The following is a 19,251-nucleotide window of genomic DNA, read 5'->3' as shown; positions in this document are numbered from 1 at the left end:
GCTTACTATCCAAGTTGACTCCCAAAGGTTAATTCAAGATCAAGTAAAGGTAACCACCTTTATTTACATTCATGAATGAAAGGCGTCATCGTTTTTCGGTCTACCCGCGCTTTTAGCTGCACTTGTGTTTTTCGTTACTGGTGTTATAAAAAGCGTACAATAATCGGGAATTAGTTTATTTTAACTTAAAAGCCGTGACTTTCGTTAAATTGAATATTGAATTTCATGTGGAAGTGTTATCTACAACAGAAATTGTGTTTCTGTGGACTTATTTGATCAGATAAAAGTGAACTTCATAACCTTACAAAATAAACCCAAAAATGGCGTCTTGCATGCAGTGTACAAATCAATTACCTAAACCGGACAGTCAAAACCCAAAAATAGTATGTGGCGGATGCGATAGGTTGATATGTGTTAAGTGTAGTGGATTGCTTGCGACGGAATTAAGGGTAATCGCTCTTCAATCGCCGACATTGAAATACTCGTATTTATGCCCTGACTGTGTCCTTGGAATACGTCAACTACCGGCTTTAAGAAAGTAGGTAAATCAGCTGAAACATGAAATTGAGGCTCTAAAAAAGAATCAATGGCAACAGATTGGCTTAGAAAACATAATTAGTGAGTTGGAGGACCGTAATAGACGTAGTGCTAACGTCATTATGTTTGGCGTTCCGGAGATATCTTCGACCGGAGACCTCCCCATTGAAGCGCGAAAAAAACATGACCATGGGCTTGTGCAAGACATTTTGGAGGATTTACCTAAAACTGAAGCGCCCCTGGCTACCGTCAGGCTGGGCAAACCTCAGTCTGGTGACAAGCCACGCCCCCTCAAGGTGATTTTTGCGAACAGGTCCGCAGCGGTTAAGGTTCTAAAGAACAGAAACAACCTTCGGAACAAAAGTATTTCAGTGAAAAACGATTTAACCCCATACCAACGTGAGTACCTTAAGAATCTTCGCACTGAACTCGAAAACAGGATTGAGGCAGGTGAGTCTGACCTTATTATTAAATATTTGAATGGTAAACCTACCATTGTTAAAGCTCATCAAGGTAATCAGACGGGGAAAAAACTAGGCAATGGTTTTATACAGTTACCTCTTTTCTACACGAACCTGGCATCCATAATGGATAAACAAGACCTATTCTTATTAGAGGTAGACAAATTGCAACCAGCTTTTATCATTATTACGGAAACACATTTGAAACCGTCAATCTACAGCAGCCTATAAACATTCAAGGATTTAATTTATTTCGACATGACAGGAGTACTGGCAGAGGGTGGGGAGGAGTAGTGATATACGTAGCAGATAAACACAATAATATCCCGATTCTTTCAGCATTACACTCAGAGTACAACAGTCAGAGTAATGTTGAAGCTCTTCTGGAATATGCTTACCAAATTTGGAGTCCATACTTTCAGAAGGATATAACTTTACTAGAAAAGGTGCAACGCAGGTCAACTAAGATGGTTTGATAACCCTGGAGCGAAGAAGACAGCTTGGTGACGTCATTGAAACATTCAAGATGATACACGATCATTATGACTTACCTGAACTAAAGGACCTGTTTGTTATGAGCGAGAATAATCGTCTAAGAGGTCACAGCTTAAAGATTATTCGAGTTCCCAGCACAAGCAATCCTAGGAAGCACTTTCTATCAAACCGCGTCGTACGCGAGTGGAATAAATTACCAGAAGCAGTAATATGTGCTCCTTCAGTGAACACCTTTAAAAACAGACTTGACAAACACTTAAAACAACTAACAAAATGAACACTAATAGACCTAATAGTAAAAAAAAAACAAGTGCAGTGATATACACGCATCAGCTTTCAGCTGCTAGTGTATTAAACAATATAATAATATAATTATGACAAAAGCTTCTAGAAATATCAATTCACTCCAGGGAGTGATGAAAGTCGCACTTTCGTCACTGTTTTTTCGCAGGGTAGTAGGCTTGTTCGAGCTGCTGAGGTGAAAACTCCTTTTTTGCCAGTGCATGTTAAATAGTCAAAATTGTTTGGGAAACATTTAACATTAACATATATTAAGATTATAAAAAAGCGCTGGTGGCCTAGCGGTAAGGGCGTGCGACTTGCAATCCGGAGGTCGCGGGTGAAACCCCGGCTCGCACCAATGAGTTTTTCGAAACATATACACGAAATATCATTTGATATTTACCAGTCGCTTTGCGGTGAAGGAAAACATCGTGAGGAAACCGGACTAATCCCAATAAGGCCTAGTTTCCCCTCTGGGTTGAAAGGTCAGATGGCAGTCGCTTCGTAAAAACTAGTGCCCACATCAATTCCTGGGATTAGTTGTCAAGCGGACCCCGGGCTCCCATGAACCGTGGAAAAATGCCGGGACAACGCGAGGAAGATGATGATGTATATTAAGATTAAGTTAATACCTATGTGTAGAATGTGACTAACCTACTTTAAAAGTACCTACTTACCGATGTCTTGTAGTTCGTGGTTACTTTCCGTCATACCAGTGAGTACACAGAAAATAATTAATATTGTTTGAAATAGTGCATAATTTGCATCCATGCTTATTTTAATTACTGGCATTGAAATATTAATTAGGTATTTGTCTTCAACATATGATAACTTTAATTTTTTTTATTGGTTATTCGATCTCGGTTATTGGTTATACCTAGGTGCGCACTGGTTCGTGTTCTACTAGTCAAGTGCAAATGCGATCCGTGCCGTCCGTCCGTCGCGGAAAGGCGAGGCGCGAGGAGCTGCGAAAGTGCCGCAGATATGCGGACATCGATGTGACCTCTACCTACTCCAAAGCTTGTTCCTCGGAAGGTATTCTAATAGAAATAAGTTGTGAAACACTTCAATTTAAAAACACACTTCTAGTTGACCATAAAGCATACTTACATTTTTTGTTGAATGACAGTAGTAGGGAGTCGTACTTATTGCCCCCAAAAAATCGAACTTGACAAAACGAATCATGAGCCCAGTGTCGAGGGGTCTACTAGTACCCACCGAAGAGTTCCACTTTCTATTTTCATCATCAGATTAGCTGAATGGTACTACCATATTATTGTATTGTCACCTGTATTATACATAAAATATGTAGTTACTAGACTTTTAAGCTTAAAGTACCTACAGTCCCGACCGGAAGAAAGCATGAAACTTGGGCTGTGTAAGAGTTTTGAATGATTCACGGTTGAACGAACGAGTTTTGAACAATACAAAAGGTAATCACGGTCCATAGCCCGGTCAATACAAGTCTTGGGATGTGTAGCTTATGCAGGTAGGGAATAGTTATTTGTGCAACAAGAAAGGAAAGTTGGTTTTTCTTGCGAGTGTTGATTTTCAAAAACACGAGATGTAAAATAACTTTGCTCTCGTGTGACACATATAATTTTTCACCTCAGTGGTGAGAACATATTAAAGGTTAAAATGTACCTATTTCGAATTTGTAATAGATCCCGAAGTATGATAATACTATTACTTATTCTGTGCCCGAAGTATGAAGTGGCAGTTCATGGCCTTCACTAAATTAAAAAACTACTTTGTTTCACTCCCTGGAGTGAGGAAAGTCGCACTTTCTTCACCCCCTGGAGTGAAGAAAGCCGCACTTTCCTCACTCCAGGGAGTGACGAAAGTATATAAGCTTGTTCGAGCTGCTGAGGTGAAAAAAAAAATAGAAGTGGGGCAATTTCACTTACGTTTAAAGTAGGTAGCCTACGCCAATTCTTTGGATTAGTTGCCAAGTGGACCCACGAGCCGTGGCATAAACGGGGACAACCCCGGTTAGGGTTCCAGTCAACTAGAAGCCTTATAGTCCGCCGTATCCGTCTGTCTGTCCGTCCGCGTCTTTGCTCAGCGATCGTTAGTGCTAGAAAGGAAAGTAAAAGAGGAAAATAAAAACTACAAATAATTTTTTTAGGGTACCTTCCCTACACGTAAAGTGGGTTTTTTTTTTGTTTTAACCGTATGGAGCGGGGTGGCGTTGGATTAGTCTTTCAAAAAGAATAGGGTCTTCAACAACCATTTTTGATAGTGAACATTTTCGGAAATAATCGTTCCGAAAGAAAAAATATGCGTCCGGTCTACTCTAACTTTTAAATCATGGGTCCAAAAAATGAAATAAAAAATGAAAGAATAAAGACTTTCAACGAAAACCATAGCGAATGTCATCGGTTAAGTCGTTTTTGAGATCGCAAAAGTCTTCCCTTCTTAGTAAAAAGTCTTACAAAGCGTTGCGAAGGCACTCCCTATTGCTTGTAAATTATGTACCTACATGTCGCTTACTAATAGCCCCCGTTCAAGGCAGCCTATCGTGACAGAAGGGTAATAACCACGGAACCCTACACTAAGCATGGCCCGACAATATCCTCTTTACCGGTTTTTATTACAGATTCCCCGCCCCCTAGCCTGCTAAACATAAGATTCGCCGTAACTCAGCCGGCAATACGTATCGCTCGCTACGCTCGGGATTCAAGTGTGGGCGTTACCGCTGGCGGAAATAATATTGCTACCATGTGACACATGCTTTTTGGGTACACTACATAATTCCGAAAATTTTTATTCCGAATTTTAGAATGTAGAAATTTTATCATTCCGATTTTTAAATGCTCGACCCATCAAAATTCCGACTGTCGTAATTACGAATGATGAAAATCACGAAGATTTATATTTCCGAAAATCCAAAAAGCCGAATTTTGTAAATTCCGAACAACATAATTCCGATGGTGACAAACCCCGAATTTAACAATTACGATTTTTGAAATCACGAATTCCGAATTGCCATTATTCCGAAATTTTAAATTCCGAACTACATTATTCCGATTATAACAATTCCGACAGCGATAAACGCCGAATTTAACATTTACGATTTTCAAAATCACGAATTCTGAATTGCCCTTATTCCAAATTGACGTGATTCCTATTTTAAATATCCCAATTTTTAAATTTCCGAATAACGATATTCCGAATATATTGTTAAAGTTTGCTTTCGTGGGGGTCGCAGTTCTAACCTAACCTAAGTCACTTTTCTGGTAGCAGGTCGTTTTCTTGGGGGGTCGCAGTTCTAACATAACCTAACCCACTTCTGGCAACAGTTCGTTTTCTTGGGGGTCGCAGTTCTAACCTAACCTAACCCACTTCTGGCAACAGTTCGGGTTCGCAGGGTCGCAGTTCTGCCTAATTTATTTATGCCGAATTTTTATGCCGAATTTAACATTATTCGGCACGACAGGCACCCGTAATAATTAGTAAAACGTGAGTCTTCATTTGAATATCACGGATTTCATTTTTCCGACCTTACAAAAAACCGAATTTCTGAATACCGAATTACTTTATTTCCGATCGGACAATGATTTTTCGGAATTTAGGAATTCGGAAAAAAATATTTTCGGAAAAGTGTAAAATCGGAACTTTAAGCTTTCGGTCAAGTGACAATCGGATTTTAAGTTTTCGGAAATAGCACTTTCGTGATTTTATTCCATCGTGTTTTTAAAAATCGTAATTTTGATATGTCAGACTTGTAAAAATCGGTATTATGAAAATCGTGGTTATAAAAATCGGAAAAACGTATTTCGGAAAATTTGGGTGTTCCCATGCTTTTTATATCATCTATGAGAAAATTATTGTTAAAAAATATTATTTATACTGCAAACAAGAAAAAATTATCATGTCCTAGAACAGAAAAGTGCCACTTTGCTCCCTCTTAGCAGGGAAGAAAAGTGCCACTTTGATCCCTCATTGCAGGGAAGAAAGAACCCTGTTCCGAATAGGTGATGTGAAAAAGTAATTATCGTTAAGGCGGTTCCCTGAGCCAGAAGGCGAAAAATCTCCTTATATGATCATGTTTTTCTAAGAGGCGTTGATATTCGTAGACGTGGAAAAAATATATGTAGTTCTTGACTATATTATCTTTAATATCATAGCTTCCGATACACAAATTATGACACTTCGCTCGATACAATTAATTCCCAAAGTAACCTCAAACTCGGACTTTTAATCCAACTTTACTCGGTTATTTATTATGTGATACTATAAACAAAAAAAAAAAGAAAAAACAATTTTAACTTAAATAGTAATTTCATAGCTTTCGAATTTCGATATTGTAGGGTAACGTTTTTAAAATAAATAAAAATTTGACAAAATTCGATCAAAATTGATACTTGGCGCGCATGATCTTTCCCGTTCTTTCTTGCGAAATGTGACAGAGACAGCGGCAAACCGATGGAACGGCCTTAAGTCATATTGTTATAAACTATCGACCCACCCCGCCTTTGCACGCCTAAACCTTCCTCAAGAATCACTCTATTAGTGAAAACCTCATGAAAATCCGATCAGTAGGTTTTGAGTTTATCGCGAACATCCATACATACAAACAGGCAGACGCGGCGGGTGACTTTGTTTTATAAGGTGTAGTGATGAAATAAGTAAATACCTGTTTTGATTTTAGCACTTCTTTAAATACAATGGTTTAAGTCTCCCGGTCTCCCCCTGCTCGTAACTAATCTACTTACCAAAATTGATGTGATCGTTTATTATTCATCATCATTAGTAATACTACGTAATATGGCACTGTGCAAGATTGCAATGTGTTTTTATTATTTACCACGTTTCACCACGCACACCGATTATGGGTAGGTACCTATTATGACGCTACAAAATGGGTTGCAGCACTTGAGCCACAAGTTTAGTGCCACCATTGCGCTCCGCACCCCGCCGCCCCGCACCGCACTACACACTCCGCAGGTACCTACTCGGATTCTAATCGTGTAACATTCGTGACTGAAACTCAAACTACGTATCGCGTCGACGTGTCGCGTCGGTGCCGTCGGTGGCTTGTTTATGGTATCATGCTATTGCTATGGTAATCAACTATTCATATTTCATTGAGGTGTCTAAAGGGGCCCACAGACTATCAGTCCGCCGGACGATGTCGGCCCGTCAGTTGTTCGGAACTGTCAAATTTTTGTTCAAACTGACAGGCCGATATCGTCCGGCGGACTGATAGTCAGAGGGTCCCTTAAGAATTGACAGATCATTGCTATTTTTATTATGAATTATGGCCATTTATGGCTTTTCCGGTTCGTTGTCAACGCGGACGTCGTGGTCGTGTCTATTAAAAAAAGTAACTTGTTTTCACTTTACCCCGTGATAGAGTTTATCGTTGGATACCTAGTAAAATTACGAAGTCATAAAGATACTTGTTTTTCTCCGTAGTCTACGAAAAACTTAATGTAATTCCTCTACCACCAACAAAAACAGCTTTTGCAAAAAGGCAATATCCTATACAATCGGCGAGATTATACAATAATACTAATAAAGTAATTAAAATTCATCCCACGACCTACAGAGAATGTAAAAAGCAAATTCTAGACTGGATCAATGAAATAGAAAACCTCGTAAATTGTTTCTCGTAAATTTTACTAGTTACATGTTTGTTAATAATGTAAGTACTACTAAGCTGTTTCTTTCTCACTCTCCGACGCATACCTACACACACTCTCCCTTACGTGCACTCTCACACACACACGCACACACACACGCGAGCGCACACGCACATGAACACACACACACTCACACACACACACACACACACACACACACACACACACACACTTGGCTCTTAAACTGAATTACATTTAAGCATGTTCTTTCTTACAACATTTTATAATTTAAGGTTAAACAAACTTACCTGAAGTGAAGTTTGACCATAATTATACGAGACGTTACATCCGAAAAGATTTATTGTCACTCTGTAGTTCACTCTCAATGTATCAGGCATTGCACATTAGTTTAAAGCTAGAAAATAGAATAAAAAGTACTAAAAAGACTACCTTCCCCCACTCCTGCCCCACCGTCACCCGGTTCTTGCGCCCGAGTTCGTGTCATTGTTTTAGAGATACCTAAGTGCTATTTTGCGACAGTTTTGGGTAACATTTTTTGAGCCTTAGGGAAAAAAATTCAGGGCAGGGCGGGTGATAAATCTTTTCGGATGTAACGTCTCGTATAATTATGGTCAAACTTCACTTCAGGTAAGTTTGTTTAACCTTAAATTATACTACGACGTTACATCCTCAAGATTTATTGTCACTCTGTAGATGTTTAGCGCCGAGCAAAATTGGCACTTAGGGGAAAGCAGTAAGACCGAATAAAATAAATGAGTATGTGTAATCAAATTTGTATTTTCGAATTTGGCATTTTCATTAAATAACATACAGTATAGTAAACTAATACTATGTCACTAATACTACTAATCAACGACTTATACGAGTAGTATTAAAATGCAATTTTAATAATTGTCCCTATTACATACGGCCTCTGCAAAAATGTTGCTGTCTTCTTCAATTACCGGCCTATTATAAAACTTTGCGAATACCAAAGAATTCTTTGACCAGCCAGCTGACTTTTTGATAAGGTCTACAGATACCCCTTTCCGACTGGCTGCTGAGGTAGAAGCATGACGACAGCTGTAGGCCGAAAAAACTGAAGTATCTATTCCGCTTGCTGCCAATACTGACTTTATCCAACGGCTAATGGTCGAAGGGCTCGCGTTATGGACTGGACTTTTTGTTGTTAAAATCAACTTGTCTGTTTTCGTTAAATGTCTAAATTGAGTGGTCTTTTCCATATATGCAATTAGACATTTAGCGGGACATATCTCGACCTTATGAGGAAAAAATGGAATAATTAACCGGGGCATAGATCTACCCGGAGCTGAAGTTTTAATAAGGTCACTAATTACAATTTCAATATTCTTTTCATTTACCTTGATATTGGATAAGGTAATAAGGGCTAGCGTCTGCATACGTTGTCCTGTAGACAACGCAAGAAGAGCTACCAACTTTTTTGTAATTTTATCTATAGGCAGGTTTTCATTAGGATGCCAATTACCGACTTGATCTAAAACTAGATTAGGGTCCCAGATTGACTGGTATTTTGGTAATGCAGGTTTTGTTTTAAACACACCTTTCAGGAACCTAGCGACCCTTTCATCTTCACTGAACTTTTTGCCCAATATCAAGGAAAGTGCAGAACGAAGTGTATTTAAAGTGGAGTAACTTGCTCCGGCGTTGTATTCAGCCGTAAAAAACGCAAGAATATCAGGAATATTGGTGGAGTAGATATTTACGTTATTTTTTGAACAAAACGTCCACCACTTTTTGTAACCACTATTATACTGATTTAAAGAATTTTTTGATAAAGATGATATTAAAATATCAATTGTGTCTGGGTTTAGATTTTGTCTTCTAAATGCTCCCCGGATAATAGTGATGCCGCCAGGGAAAGGCGACTCCAGAGAGGGTGTCTCTTCCTGAAAGGAGAAAGAAGCAACTCAGGCTCGGGACTGAAATATATCGGTTTATGTTTGGAGAGCTTCATGAAAATTGGGTACCAGGGTTGACTGGGCCAGTCAGGAACGACCATTACACCTGTAGCTTTTTCATTTATGATTTTCCTCAGACTTTTCAGAATAAGTGAGAAAGGCGGAAAAGCATAAAAGAAAAAGTTAGCCCAGTTTTGCGTAAATGCGTCAATATCAAATGCCTCAGGGTCGCGTTTCCACGAAATGTACTTGAGGCATTTATTATTTAATCTGGAAGCGAACAGGTCAATTTCAGGAAATCCAAAGGAACGAGTAATTTTTTGAAATGCTAAGGGAGATAAACACCATTCTGTGTCAATATTGCGCTGACGAGATTCTTCGTCTGCCTCAACGTTGTCTTTGGATTTAATGTATGACGCATATATGTATAATTGGCGTGACTCGCACCACTGCCATATTTTTCGTGTGATATTATTTAGGTGAATATACTGTACTCCGCCAAATTTGTTTATGTATGATATGGCCGTGGTATTGTCAATGCGTAGTAATATTTCTACGTTGTTAAGATTCCGAGCAAAGCATTTCAACCCATTAAAAGCTGCAAGTAGCTCGAGGAAATTTATGTGTCTTTTAACCTCCTGTGGGCTCCAAAAACCTCCGGTTCTTTCACCGTTACAATATGCTCCCCAGCCTGTCAAGGATGCGTCTGAGAAAATTTCTAAGATAAATTTGCCTTCTCGGATTGGGTTATATGAAGTTAAAATTTTATTTTTCCACCATGTAAAGTCAGGAATAAGGTGATCACCAATACTAATAAGGCTATCATAGTTGTCTCCCGATTTTTGTAAGGCAAGAAATTTTTCACGCTCCAAGGGTTTGGTGTAAACCCACCCATAAGCAATCGCTGGACAGGCTGAGCATAATTGGCCCAAAAACTTGGCGAAATCACGTATAGTGATAGATTTTTTATTTTGAGTACATTTGAGGCAGTCTAAAATTTTTTGTCGTTTCTTATTTGGTAAGCCTAGACGCATATTAACAGAGTCCAACTCAAAACCAAGGTAGGTCTGAACTTGACTAGGTATTAATTTACTCTTAGTGTGGTTTAATACGAAACCTAATTTTTTTAATTTGTTAACGGTTTCCGTAGCGCAAGCAAGGCATTCATTATACGTACCGCCTAAACATATAATATCATCTAGGTAAATAGCTAGTACGTTGCCTTTGCTTCTTAGAAACGCCATCACTGGTTTGAGCAATTTGGTAAATATATAAGGCGCCAAGGAAAGGCCGAAAGGTAAACATTGAAATTCGAAGGTATTTCCCTGAAATTTGAATCTCAGAAACTTTTTGCTCTTATGATTAATCGGGATCAAAAAATATGCGTCTTTTAGGTCTATGGTGGACATAAAACAGTTTTTTGTCATAAGCTTTGTAACCGTTCGCACATCTTCCATTTTAAAATGTTGATGTGCAATGTGCTTATTTAGGTTTTTAAGATTAAGTATGAAACGATTAGAGCCATCTGGTTTTGGAGTAAGAAAGATACCGGATAAAAACTGCCCAGGCATATCTTTACACTCTATCAATGCGCCTAAGTCCTTTAATTTTTTAATCTCACAATATATTTGCTCAATTTCTAGAAAACTAAAATTATTATTTTCTGGAAACCCATTTTGCATGACTGGGCTATTAAAGGGTATGACTAGTCCTTTCACATAGCTTAAGACTACCTGATCGTCGGTAATATTACACCATTTTTTATAGAAATATTTGAGTCTACCCGCATGGGGTACGTTTACCTCTGTTAGGCTTTCGGGGTCTTGTTGGGCGGTTTGCGCGTCGATTGGGCTTGACGATCGGGAACTGGCGGACGGTGCCGATATTGCTGGTGCTGGTGAGGGTAGCGCGGTCTCGGCCCACCCTGTCTCGGTGCTCGTTGAAATTGATGATATTGGTAGTATGTTCGGGGTGGGCCCCTCCAGTTTCCCTGGTTGGGATATTTCCTAGACGTAGATGCGCCAGCGTTGACATCTTTACGCTTCACTTGCAGCCCTGATGTTTCCGCTGTTTATGTGGCTTTTATTTTTTCCCCTAGGTTCTCGCCAAACAGGTAGGTATCCCTTTTTACGTCCGATATTATATTGACAAATTTTTTGTCAAGAGTTGTGGTTATGAGTTTTCTTCTCCTAGTGGTCTGATCGTGATGAAGGTCTAGGAAAATCTGACTAGCTTCAGAAAGTTTCTTTAATATCTCGACTTTATCTAAGTTTTCTTTGATTACCGCTGAAGCTAGATTTGTGAGCTCAGAAATGCCTAATCCCAGTTGGTTTTGCTCTTTTTCTAATAATTTGTCACGATATCTGACTGATTCGTTAAGCACCGATATAATCTCAGGATTTAAAATAGGAGCCTTAGCCAAACGAAAGTTATCTGGTATCAGGTGTTTTTCAGGCAGTTTTTGCTTTACATCTTTCTCTAGGCCGTCAACGAGTATCCGGCCCCAACGTTTAGAGATCTCATCAGGTATTTTTGGTCCATATATTTCCTCTTTTCCCTTCGGGTCTCCGAGGGCCTCTAATATATCGGACGGCAACGTTGGCGATGTATCAGTCTTAGTGCTGATGCCCGGATCAGCTGATACCGGTTCATTGACGTTACTGGGTGCGCCAGAATTAAGAGCGGGGCCCGCTATCGGTTCAGGTTGCATGATTACCGATTTGGGCGTTGTATCGGGAATTGAATGTTCCGAATCAGACCACGGTATTAGGGGTACTTCGTCTTCACTACCTGGATTGTGAGGGTAATCGTACGATTCTGGATAGTACCGATCATAATCATTGTATTCTGTAAAGACGATAAAAAACAATTTTAAGTCTCTGAACATAGGCTCGCTATGCCGCTGGACTAGTGGTTTAAAGTCACTGGGTATAGGCTCACTATATCGCTGGACTGACAATTTTGTGTCACTGGGCATAGGCACGCTATGACGCGGGACTGTAAGTTGGCATACCTAGCATAGCTTAGAATCGCTCGAGTAACTATTTATTATCTAACACCCATGTTATTCGATAAAAATCTTTTGTTTACAATACGGTTACTAAGTAAAATGTTAATTTTAATAAAGTAAACAACGAATATTGATAATCCAGTAACAGAACAAAGGTTATAAAAAAGAATCTTTGTTTATGTAAGTTCGTTCGAGTTGAATTGAAGCATTTTTTTTTTTTTTTTTTTCAATCGGGGGTAGATTCTATTTATCACGCATACCACAGTATTTTCTTATACTAATTAATTTATGATAGTTTGAATTAATTAGGTAAATACTTAATATTGTTCTATTTAAACAAAGAAAGACACTAACCTTCGTCTGTTGCCGACTCTGATGATGAACAACGGTTGAGTCGATTTTCTAATCGCCTAATCTTTTCTTTTAAATGACGATTTTTATCCTTACGTTTACGTTTTCCCATTATCTCTAATTTGTGCGATACAGAAAAAGGATACGATTTTACGGAATTTAACTTAACGGAAACTAAGTTACGTAATACGATGTTGCAATGCCCGCACAAAGAAAGAGAATGACACGAACTCGGGCGCAAGAACCGGGTGACGGTGGGGCAGGAGTGGGGGAAGGTAGTCTTTTTAGTACTTTTTATTCTATTTTCTAGCTTTAAACTAATGTGCAATGCCTGATACATTGAGAGTGAACTACAGAGTGACAATAAATCTTGAGGATAATTAGTTTATAGTTTTACTCATTATAGGTATATTGTAATGGCGTGAGCATATGAATATTGCTGTTATGGCGTCTAGTTATAGACGTTATAGTAAATAATGCTCTCCCCGCTAGTACTTAAGTAATTAAAATTATGTTAAACACACCATTATTATTACGACGTTGTTAATCTCCATGGAGGAGCGGTGTCACAGGTATTTTTATACTTAAATAAATTGGCCAAGCCCGCAGTCATAACTGCGGTGGCAAGTGTCCCGTGCGTAGGTAATCCATCTAATATCGTACGCATCGTTATGACGAAACACTATGAAATGCAGGGCCTTATTAGCTATAAAGCTTTAATCATTGCTGAAAGGTATTTCGAACAGGTTTTAAGACGATAGTGGACGACTGGGTAATTATAATAGCTCTATTAAACCCAATACGTCGTGTATTAATAGAGCTATTAAGGTACCAAAAAAATCTTCTAATCAAGCGATACGAATGCAGTGACAGCATTATTCTAGACACCTATGATTATGACTTCCCACTGCCGTTTACTCCTATAATCACTACACCTTATAAAACAAAGTCCCCCCGCGTCTGTCTGTTTGTGTGTATATACTTATGTTCGCGATAGACTCGAACACTACTGAACGGATTTTCATGCGGTTTTCACCTATCAATAGTGATTCTTGAGGAAGGTTTGGGTGCATAATTTGTTAAGGTTTAGTGTAACCCGTGCAAAGCCGGGGCGGGTCACTATAGTCCCTTAGTTACCTTGGATTGTTATCCAGTGTTGCTTTGCTTTGGGCTTTGTAGACTGGTTGCCACTTGCCTTTATTCTTAACCCTCATTCACACCACCAACTCACATTGATAAAAGTCTTGTTATTAACGGTCCATTTGGTTTATGGTTTATGTAAGCATAAAGGTAATATATATTACCATAGAGTAACTTATACTAGAGCGGTACTGTCATAGTAAATTTTGTAACCCCAGTAAATTCACTGCCATCTGTCGACACACTTTAAAACTAAAAATGAAGATTTATAAAAATACGATAGAATGTATATAGATAAATGTTTTTTTTTATTTGCATTGATTATTTTTATGATTTTGACCCATGTTCTTTCACTGATATGCGTTAAAATTGTTAAATAACAAACGAAACCGTCAACCCCATCTATACGACTGTAGGCCAAAACTAGTAGGGCCTTCTGAACGAGAATCAAATTTTCTTGATTTTTGAGGCACGTTTTTTCCTTAGACTGTATCCATATATTACGGAGTTATATCTATCTTTGATATTACGAAACTCTCTCTTTACTTCTTCTTCTTTTAAAATTATGGCTTCAGCCCAGTGGGACTATTTCGCCAGTATCAAGGTATTGAGAGGTTTACAAACGACAAAAATTGTACGGTTGAACAAATGATATATATATATATATATATATGTAAATCGATAGCTAGTCTTTACAAGAAGCACGTGGACTACCGGCCGTTGACTCCAAGATGGTGGTTAAACGCGCTTCAAAATTAATTCTCCATTCACTGCACACTACCACATTAGTTTACTGTATAATAAGCTATCGATATTACACTTTAAACAATATTAATAAGCAAAAAACAAAGTAATTAATCACGATGCTAACTATCAAGATGGCGCTCGAACCGGAAGTCCCCTCTCTCTTTACATCTTTATTTACCAAACACCAAAATGACAACAATGTAATAAACGTCAAAGTTGACAATAAACATGACAAATAACAACTTCGCACGTGAAAAACTAAATACGTCAAAAACAGTAAGTAGGTATAAAACATCATGTTATGATAACAGCCTATGACAATTATTAACATAGTATTTGAAACTTGTAGTTAAAATGCGTTTTCCCGAAAAGTCAATAGTTATTTGTGCAACAAGAGAGGAAAGTTGGTTTTTCTTGCGAGTGTTTATTTTGAGTCCCGAGAAAGTGAAAGATTCTATAATTGAATTACGAGCGAAGCGAGTGATTCTAAGGTAGAATCTTGAGCGTAGCGAGGGACTCAAAAACACGAGATGTAAAATATAATAAAATAAAATAACAGTTGCTCAAAAAGTGCTACTTTACGTAGCTGTTTAGCGTGCGGAAAGTTGGTTTTCGTGAACTAGTGCTTTTTACTCTCCAATTTTTTTTAAATGAATTCTTGTTCCAATTTATGACTACTTATTGATGAAGTGTTAATATTAGTTTCCTTTAAACGTCGTAATCAACATAAAAACCTACTATTAATGTAAGAATACGAAAAATATACATATTTTATATTTTATTACTTACCTCTTCATCATTATAACACGTCTATTTTTTTATATTGAATATTGAAAAACCGTTCTTAATAAGGTGTCTGAATGCAACGGAACGCCTGTCAAAGAAGAGGCGTTTTTTTTCTTTCTGCTTTAAGTTTCCAAAGGCAACATTCGATATTGTTTTTATAAATGTACGATACAGAAATAATCGTAATTAACGATATTTGGGTAATAATAGTACAATGTTTTATATTTACAATTGTTTCTGTCTTATAGAACATGCATTTAAAAAAAAACTGACTTTCAATGAAGTGGGTTCAATAATAATAACACCCAGCTAAAAAAACACCTCTTCATAATGTCAATGTCAATGATGTCACAGAATTAATAATATAAAAGTTTCGAATTCCTTACTTGTTGTTTTTCTTATTTTTTCGCAACTGTATTAAATAACGTCGTTCGATACACGTGCGGAAATGTCATTCTTCACTCGTCCCTCGGTACTACGATATCTCGGTACTCGTGAAGTAATGACATACTTTCCGCACTAGCATCGAAATGTACTATTTCACCTCAGTAGTGAGAACTAGATATGAGATCCGCGCCGGCGCGCCGCCGCCGCCGATGATATTTCCACGCCGCCGCCGCCGATGCGGCGCCATCGGCGTGGCATCGGCGTGACCTTGGATATTACCACTTTCAGAATCGCAAATTCGACATTTTATGGAGTCGAGGACGTTAACAGCGCCACTCCAATTAACTTATGGAGATTAAAAAAGTGTTTTACGTCCGTATAATTTAAAAATATCAATGATAAATGAAAAGTATTGATTTAAGACAGCGAAACATAATTATTGTTAGGCACTGCGTTCCCTCTGGCTCGGGCATTCAGGCAACGTGGTATAGCCAACGTAATATTAATACCGTTAGGTGTCTCTTTGTTACTGATTTGGGGAACTAAGGTAGTGTAGGTAGTGTAAATAAAGCAAAAAACCGGCCAAGTGCGAGTCGGACTCGGTTCTGGGTAGTTTGTTCTTCAAGGCCGCAGTCCCATAACGGACTCTCGTTCCATCCCCATTTGAGTTCCATCTCCTTGTAAGTCAGAGATCTGTCCAAAGTGACACCGAGGTATTTTGGGCGAGGGTTATATTTAAGGCTTGAACCTTGAAATTTAACAGTGGGTTGGTAGTAGGCATGTTTATTATGAAGATGGAAGCACGCAACCTCTGTTTTATTGGAACTTGGTATGCGCCTCCATGATGTGAAAAAGCTCGACATGATTTTCAGGTCCGACGTCAGGACTTCCTCCGATTCCTCAAATCTCCGACTTCGAGTGACCAGCGCGATATCATCAGCGTATATAAACTTTCTAGCTATAGTATCGATCGGGCAGGTCGTGAATATACAGATTGAAAAGAGGTGCGAGTACTGATCCCTGTGGAAGGCCGTTGTTGAGTTTCCTACGCTTGCTTTTGGCATCTCCCAGATAAACCTCAAAATGTCTCTCACTCGACATGTTCGCTACAAGGGCTGCTATCTCTTTGCTTAGTACAACTGAAAGGAGTTTGAAGATGAGTCCATGTCTCCACACTGTATCGTAGGCGGTTGTAAGGTCAATAAAAACCGCAGTAGATTTAAGTTGTTTCTGGAACCCATCTTCGATGTGCGTAGTGAGAGTTAGCATTTGATCAGCGCAGCTGCGTCCTTGTCGAAACCCTGCCTGCTCTTGAGGAGTCGCAGCTTCGATGAATAGTGTAACTCGTGTGAGCAGCAGCCGTTCCAGCAACTTGTACGCGCAGCTCAGAAGAGCGATCGGGCGATAGTTTTCCGTGAGCTCTTCGTTTTTTCCAGGTTTCAACAGTGCTATGACTTTCGATATCTTGAATTCAGTAGGGAATTGATTTTTCAGCAAGACGTTGGAGAAAAAAGCCGCAAGCCAGCTTACAGCCAAGGGGCCCATGTTCATGAGAAATTCGTTATAAATTCCATCGGGGCCGGATTCCATGCCGGATGAGAGGCGTTATCCGGCATGCTGCGCTTTAGCTAGGTTAGCTGCTTGCGAATGCGTTTCGTGGTGCATGGTTCTATTTTTGCCCTAGTTAGGTCCACTATTCTGTTCGCTATGGCATTAGGGTGTAGTTTCGTAAACGTCTTTTGGCAGCTCTTTTTGCCCGTTAGACGGTTAAGGACTCGTCAAACTTTCCTGCTTGAGATCTTGAAGTCCATGCTCTCAACTGTTTCCGTCCATCTGTCTTTCCTACCTTCGTCAAAGGTCTTTAGTAGCTGTGCACCAATTTCGTAATTGACAGTTTTGGTATTCCCTAAAAAGGTTCTCACTCTCTCTGTTCCAGCCAGGAATGTACTCTTTTCTATACCCTCTGGGTACTGTAGCTTTGGCCGCTGTAATAACAAGCTTAGCAAACGTTGCGTAGTTTGAGGGTTTAGGTTCAAGTTGGTCGCGTTCTAGATCGTGATTAAGCCTATTTTGGAAATTCTCCCAGTTTGCCTTTTTAAATTTCCATCGGGGCACCTTCATGGAGTTTGTAAAGGCTATCTTGATACCAATTTTCAGAATGATGGGTCTATGTTGACTGTTGGGAAAGCTAGGCAAGATCATACGCGAGGCAGGAAGTGGCTGACCTAGAGTGTCCTTGCTGACGAAAGTTAGGTCAGGATTTTACTCCGGCTTCCACCTTGCCGAAACAAATGTACCCTTATCTTTAGCATCGAGGCCAAGATGCATATCATATCAGAGAGGTCTGCCCAGTTGGCTAAGGCCGCCTCGTTTGGATCTGTTGCTCTGTAGCGCCAGTTGACATGATGGCTGTTGAAATCGCCGCAGAAGACACTCGGGTGTCTTAAGTCTGGTCAGGGGGGTGTCACTTCGCAGTTTAGGTACATTTGACCGGCGCGCCTCCCGGGCAGGTGGATGGCAATGGGCTGCCGCTCGACTCGCGCAAAATAGAAAATAAATAAAAAACGCCTTCGAAACCTAAATCTATAGATATTGTTCTGTTTACGAATGTTTGAATAAGCGGAAGAACAAGGAAGCAGAAATTACATTTTTTTAAATTCCGGACTATATTGACCGATATATTTTCAAAGGAATAAGTACTTCTGTGGCATACCTACTTCCGTGAGAACCAGACATACTATCTCCGGATAAAAAAATTATGTTTGCAGAATCAACGTTTGTAATTCCTACATATTTATGCTAAAAATAATAAATCAGTAGGTATAGGTACAAAAACTTGTCAAGTGACAACCCCGTGCCGACACTCACAGCTCGGTCATAAAACTGCGGCGCGCAAAGAAGACTCACGGTTCGTGCGCGGTTATAAGTTTCAATTTTGCTTGCAGGCGGCGAGTAAAGGTATAATTTTATACCTAAATCTGACTTTTGTGAAGGAGTGAATTTTCTGTACGGTAGTCTGTGGTCTGGTAGGACCTCAGATGGCTAGGTAGTAAGGGGAGGTGCACGGTGGAAGTATGGATAGTGTCTTTGATTTCTGCCTGTAATGCTTGAAGATCCCGGAGATCACTTCTAGCGTAGGTGGCTATTCCGTACTTAGGACGATGAACCGCTGTAACAATGGAGTAGCCCGACATTGTCCGATCCGATATATTCGATATCTGTCCGATCCGATGTGGATGTAGGATCCTACGTACACAATGTCGACATGCGGGGTGGCTTGTGGCTTCCCGTCGGCGGGGGAGGGCTTCAGCGGTCACGCAGTCTAGTATTATACTTGATATATAAATAATTGTCTAATTCCTTAAGTTTGAGGAAAAAAAACATGTTTTTTCGGCAAAATTCGGGTTAGATTTTTGTTCCCTTGAAAAACCGTTTTTGAAAACTTAAGGCCACGCCACCGATACGCCGCCGCCGCCGACCGATTTTGACTGGCGCGCCGCCGCCGCCTAAATGTATATCGGCGCTCA

The 19,251-nt window shown here is 39.4% G+C and overlaps 3 protein-coding genes across 5 annotated transcripts in view; 1 reads left to right on the top strand and 2 right to left on the bottom strand.

The window, feature by feature from the left end:
- LOC134754950 (uncharacterized) overlaps positions 1 to 2,595 on the bottom strand; it is a 44,738-nt gene extending 42,143 nt beyond the window's left edge. For all 3 annotated transcript variants that reach the window (XR_010128986.1, XM_063691434.1, XM_063691435.1), the window contains exon 1: positions 2,453 to 2,595. Coding sequence is in view for 1 of the 3 variants with exons in the window: in XM_063691435.1 (XP_063547505.1) it covers positions 2,453 to 2,567 (115 nt within the window). In the remaining 2 variants the exon portion in view is untranslated. The remainder of the gene's footprint in view (positions 1 to 2,452) is intronic.
- The window catches only part of LOC134754943 (uncharacterized), a 246,828-nt gene that overhangs the window by 192,398 nt on the left and 35,179 nt on the right, over positions 1 to 19,251 (top strand). The window lies entirely within an intron of this gene.
- LOC134753761 (uncharacterized) lies at positions 8,233 to 17,314 on the bottom strand. The gene is made up of 4 exons (XM_063689699.1): positions 16,819 to 17,314; positions 11,672 to 12,150; positions 11,106 to 11,309; positions 8,233 to 9,291 (listed from the first exon to the last, which is right to left on the bottom strand). The coding sequence occupies exons 1-4, from the start codon at positions 17,312 to 17,314 to the stop codon at positions 8,269 to 8,271; spliced, it is 2,202 nt and encodes a 733-aa protein (XP_063545769.1). The 3' UTR covers positions 8,233 to 8,268.

Source organism: Cydia strobilella, chromosome Z (genome assembly GCF_947568885.1).
Source record: "Cydia strobilella chromosome Z, ilCydStro3.1, whole genome shotgun sequence".
In the NCBI taxonomy this organism is placed as follows: domain Eukaryota; kingdom Metazoa; phylum Arthropoda; class Insecta; order Lepidoptera; family Tortricidae; genus Cydia; species Cydia strobilella.
This window is presented reverse-complemented; position numbering and strand designations above follow the sequence as displayed.

Coding starts and splice junctions, on each gene's coding strand:
- LOC134753761 (XM_063689699.1), bottom strand. CDS start 17,314: ATGGAATCCGGCCCCGATGGAATTTATAACGAATTTCTCATGAACATG. Junction 12,151..16,818: donor CCTTGTAGCGAACATGTCGA/GTGAGAGACATT, acceptor TCGTCTTTACAG/AATACAATGATTATGATCGG. Junction 11,310..11,671: donor TATCGGTGCTTAACGAATCA/GTCAGATATCGT, acceptor ATCTACGTCTAG/GAAATATCCCAACCAGGGAA.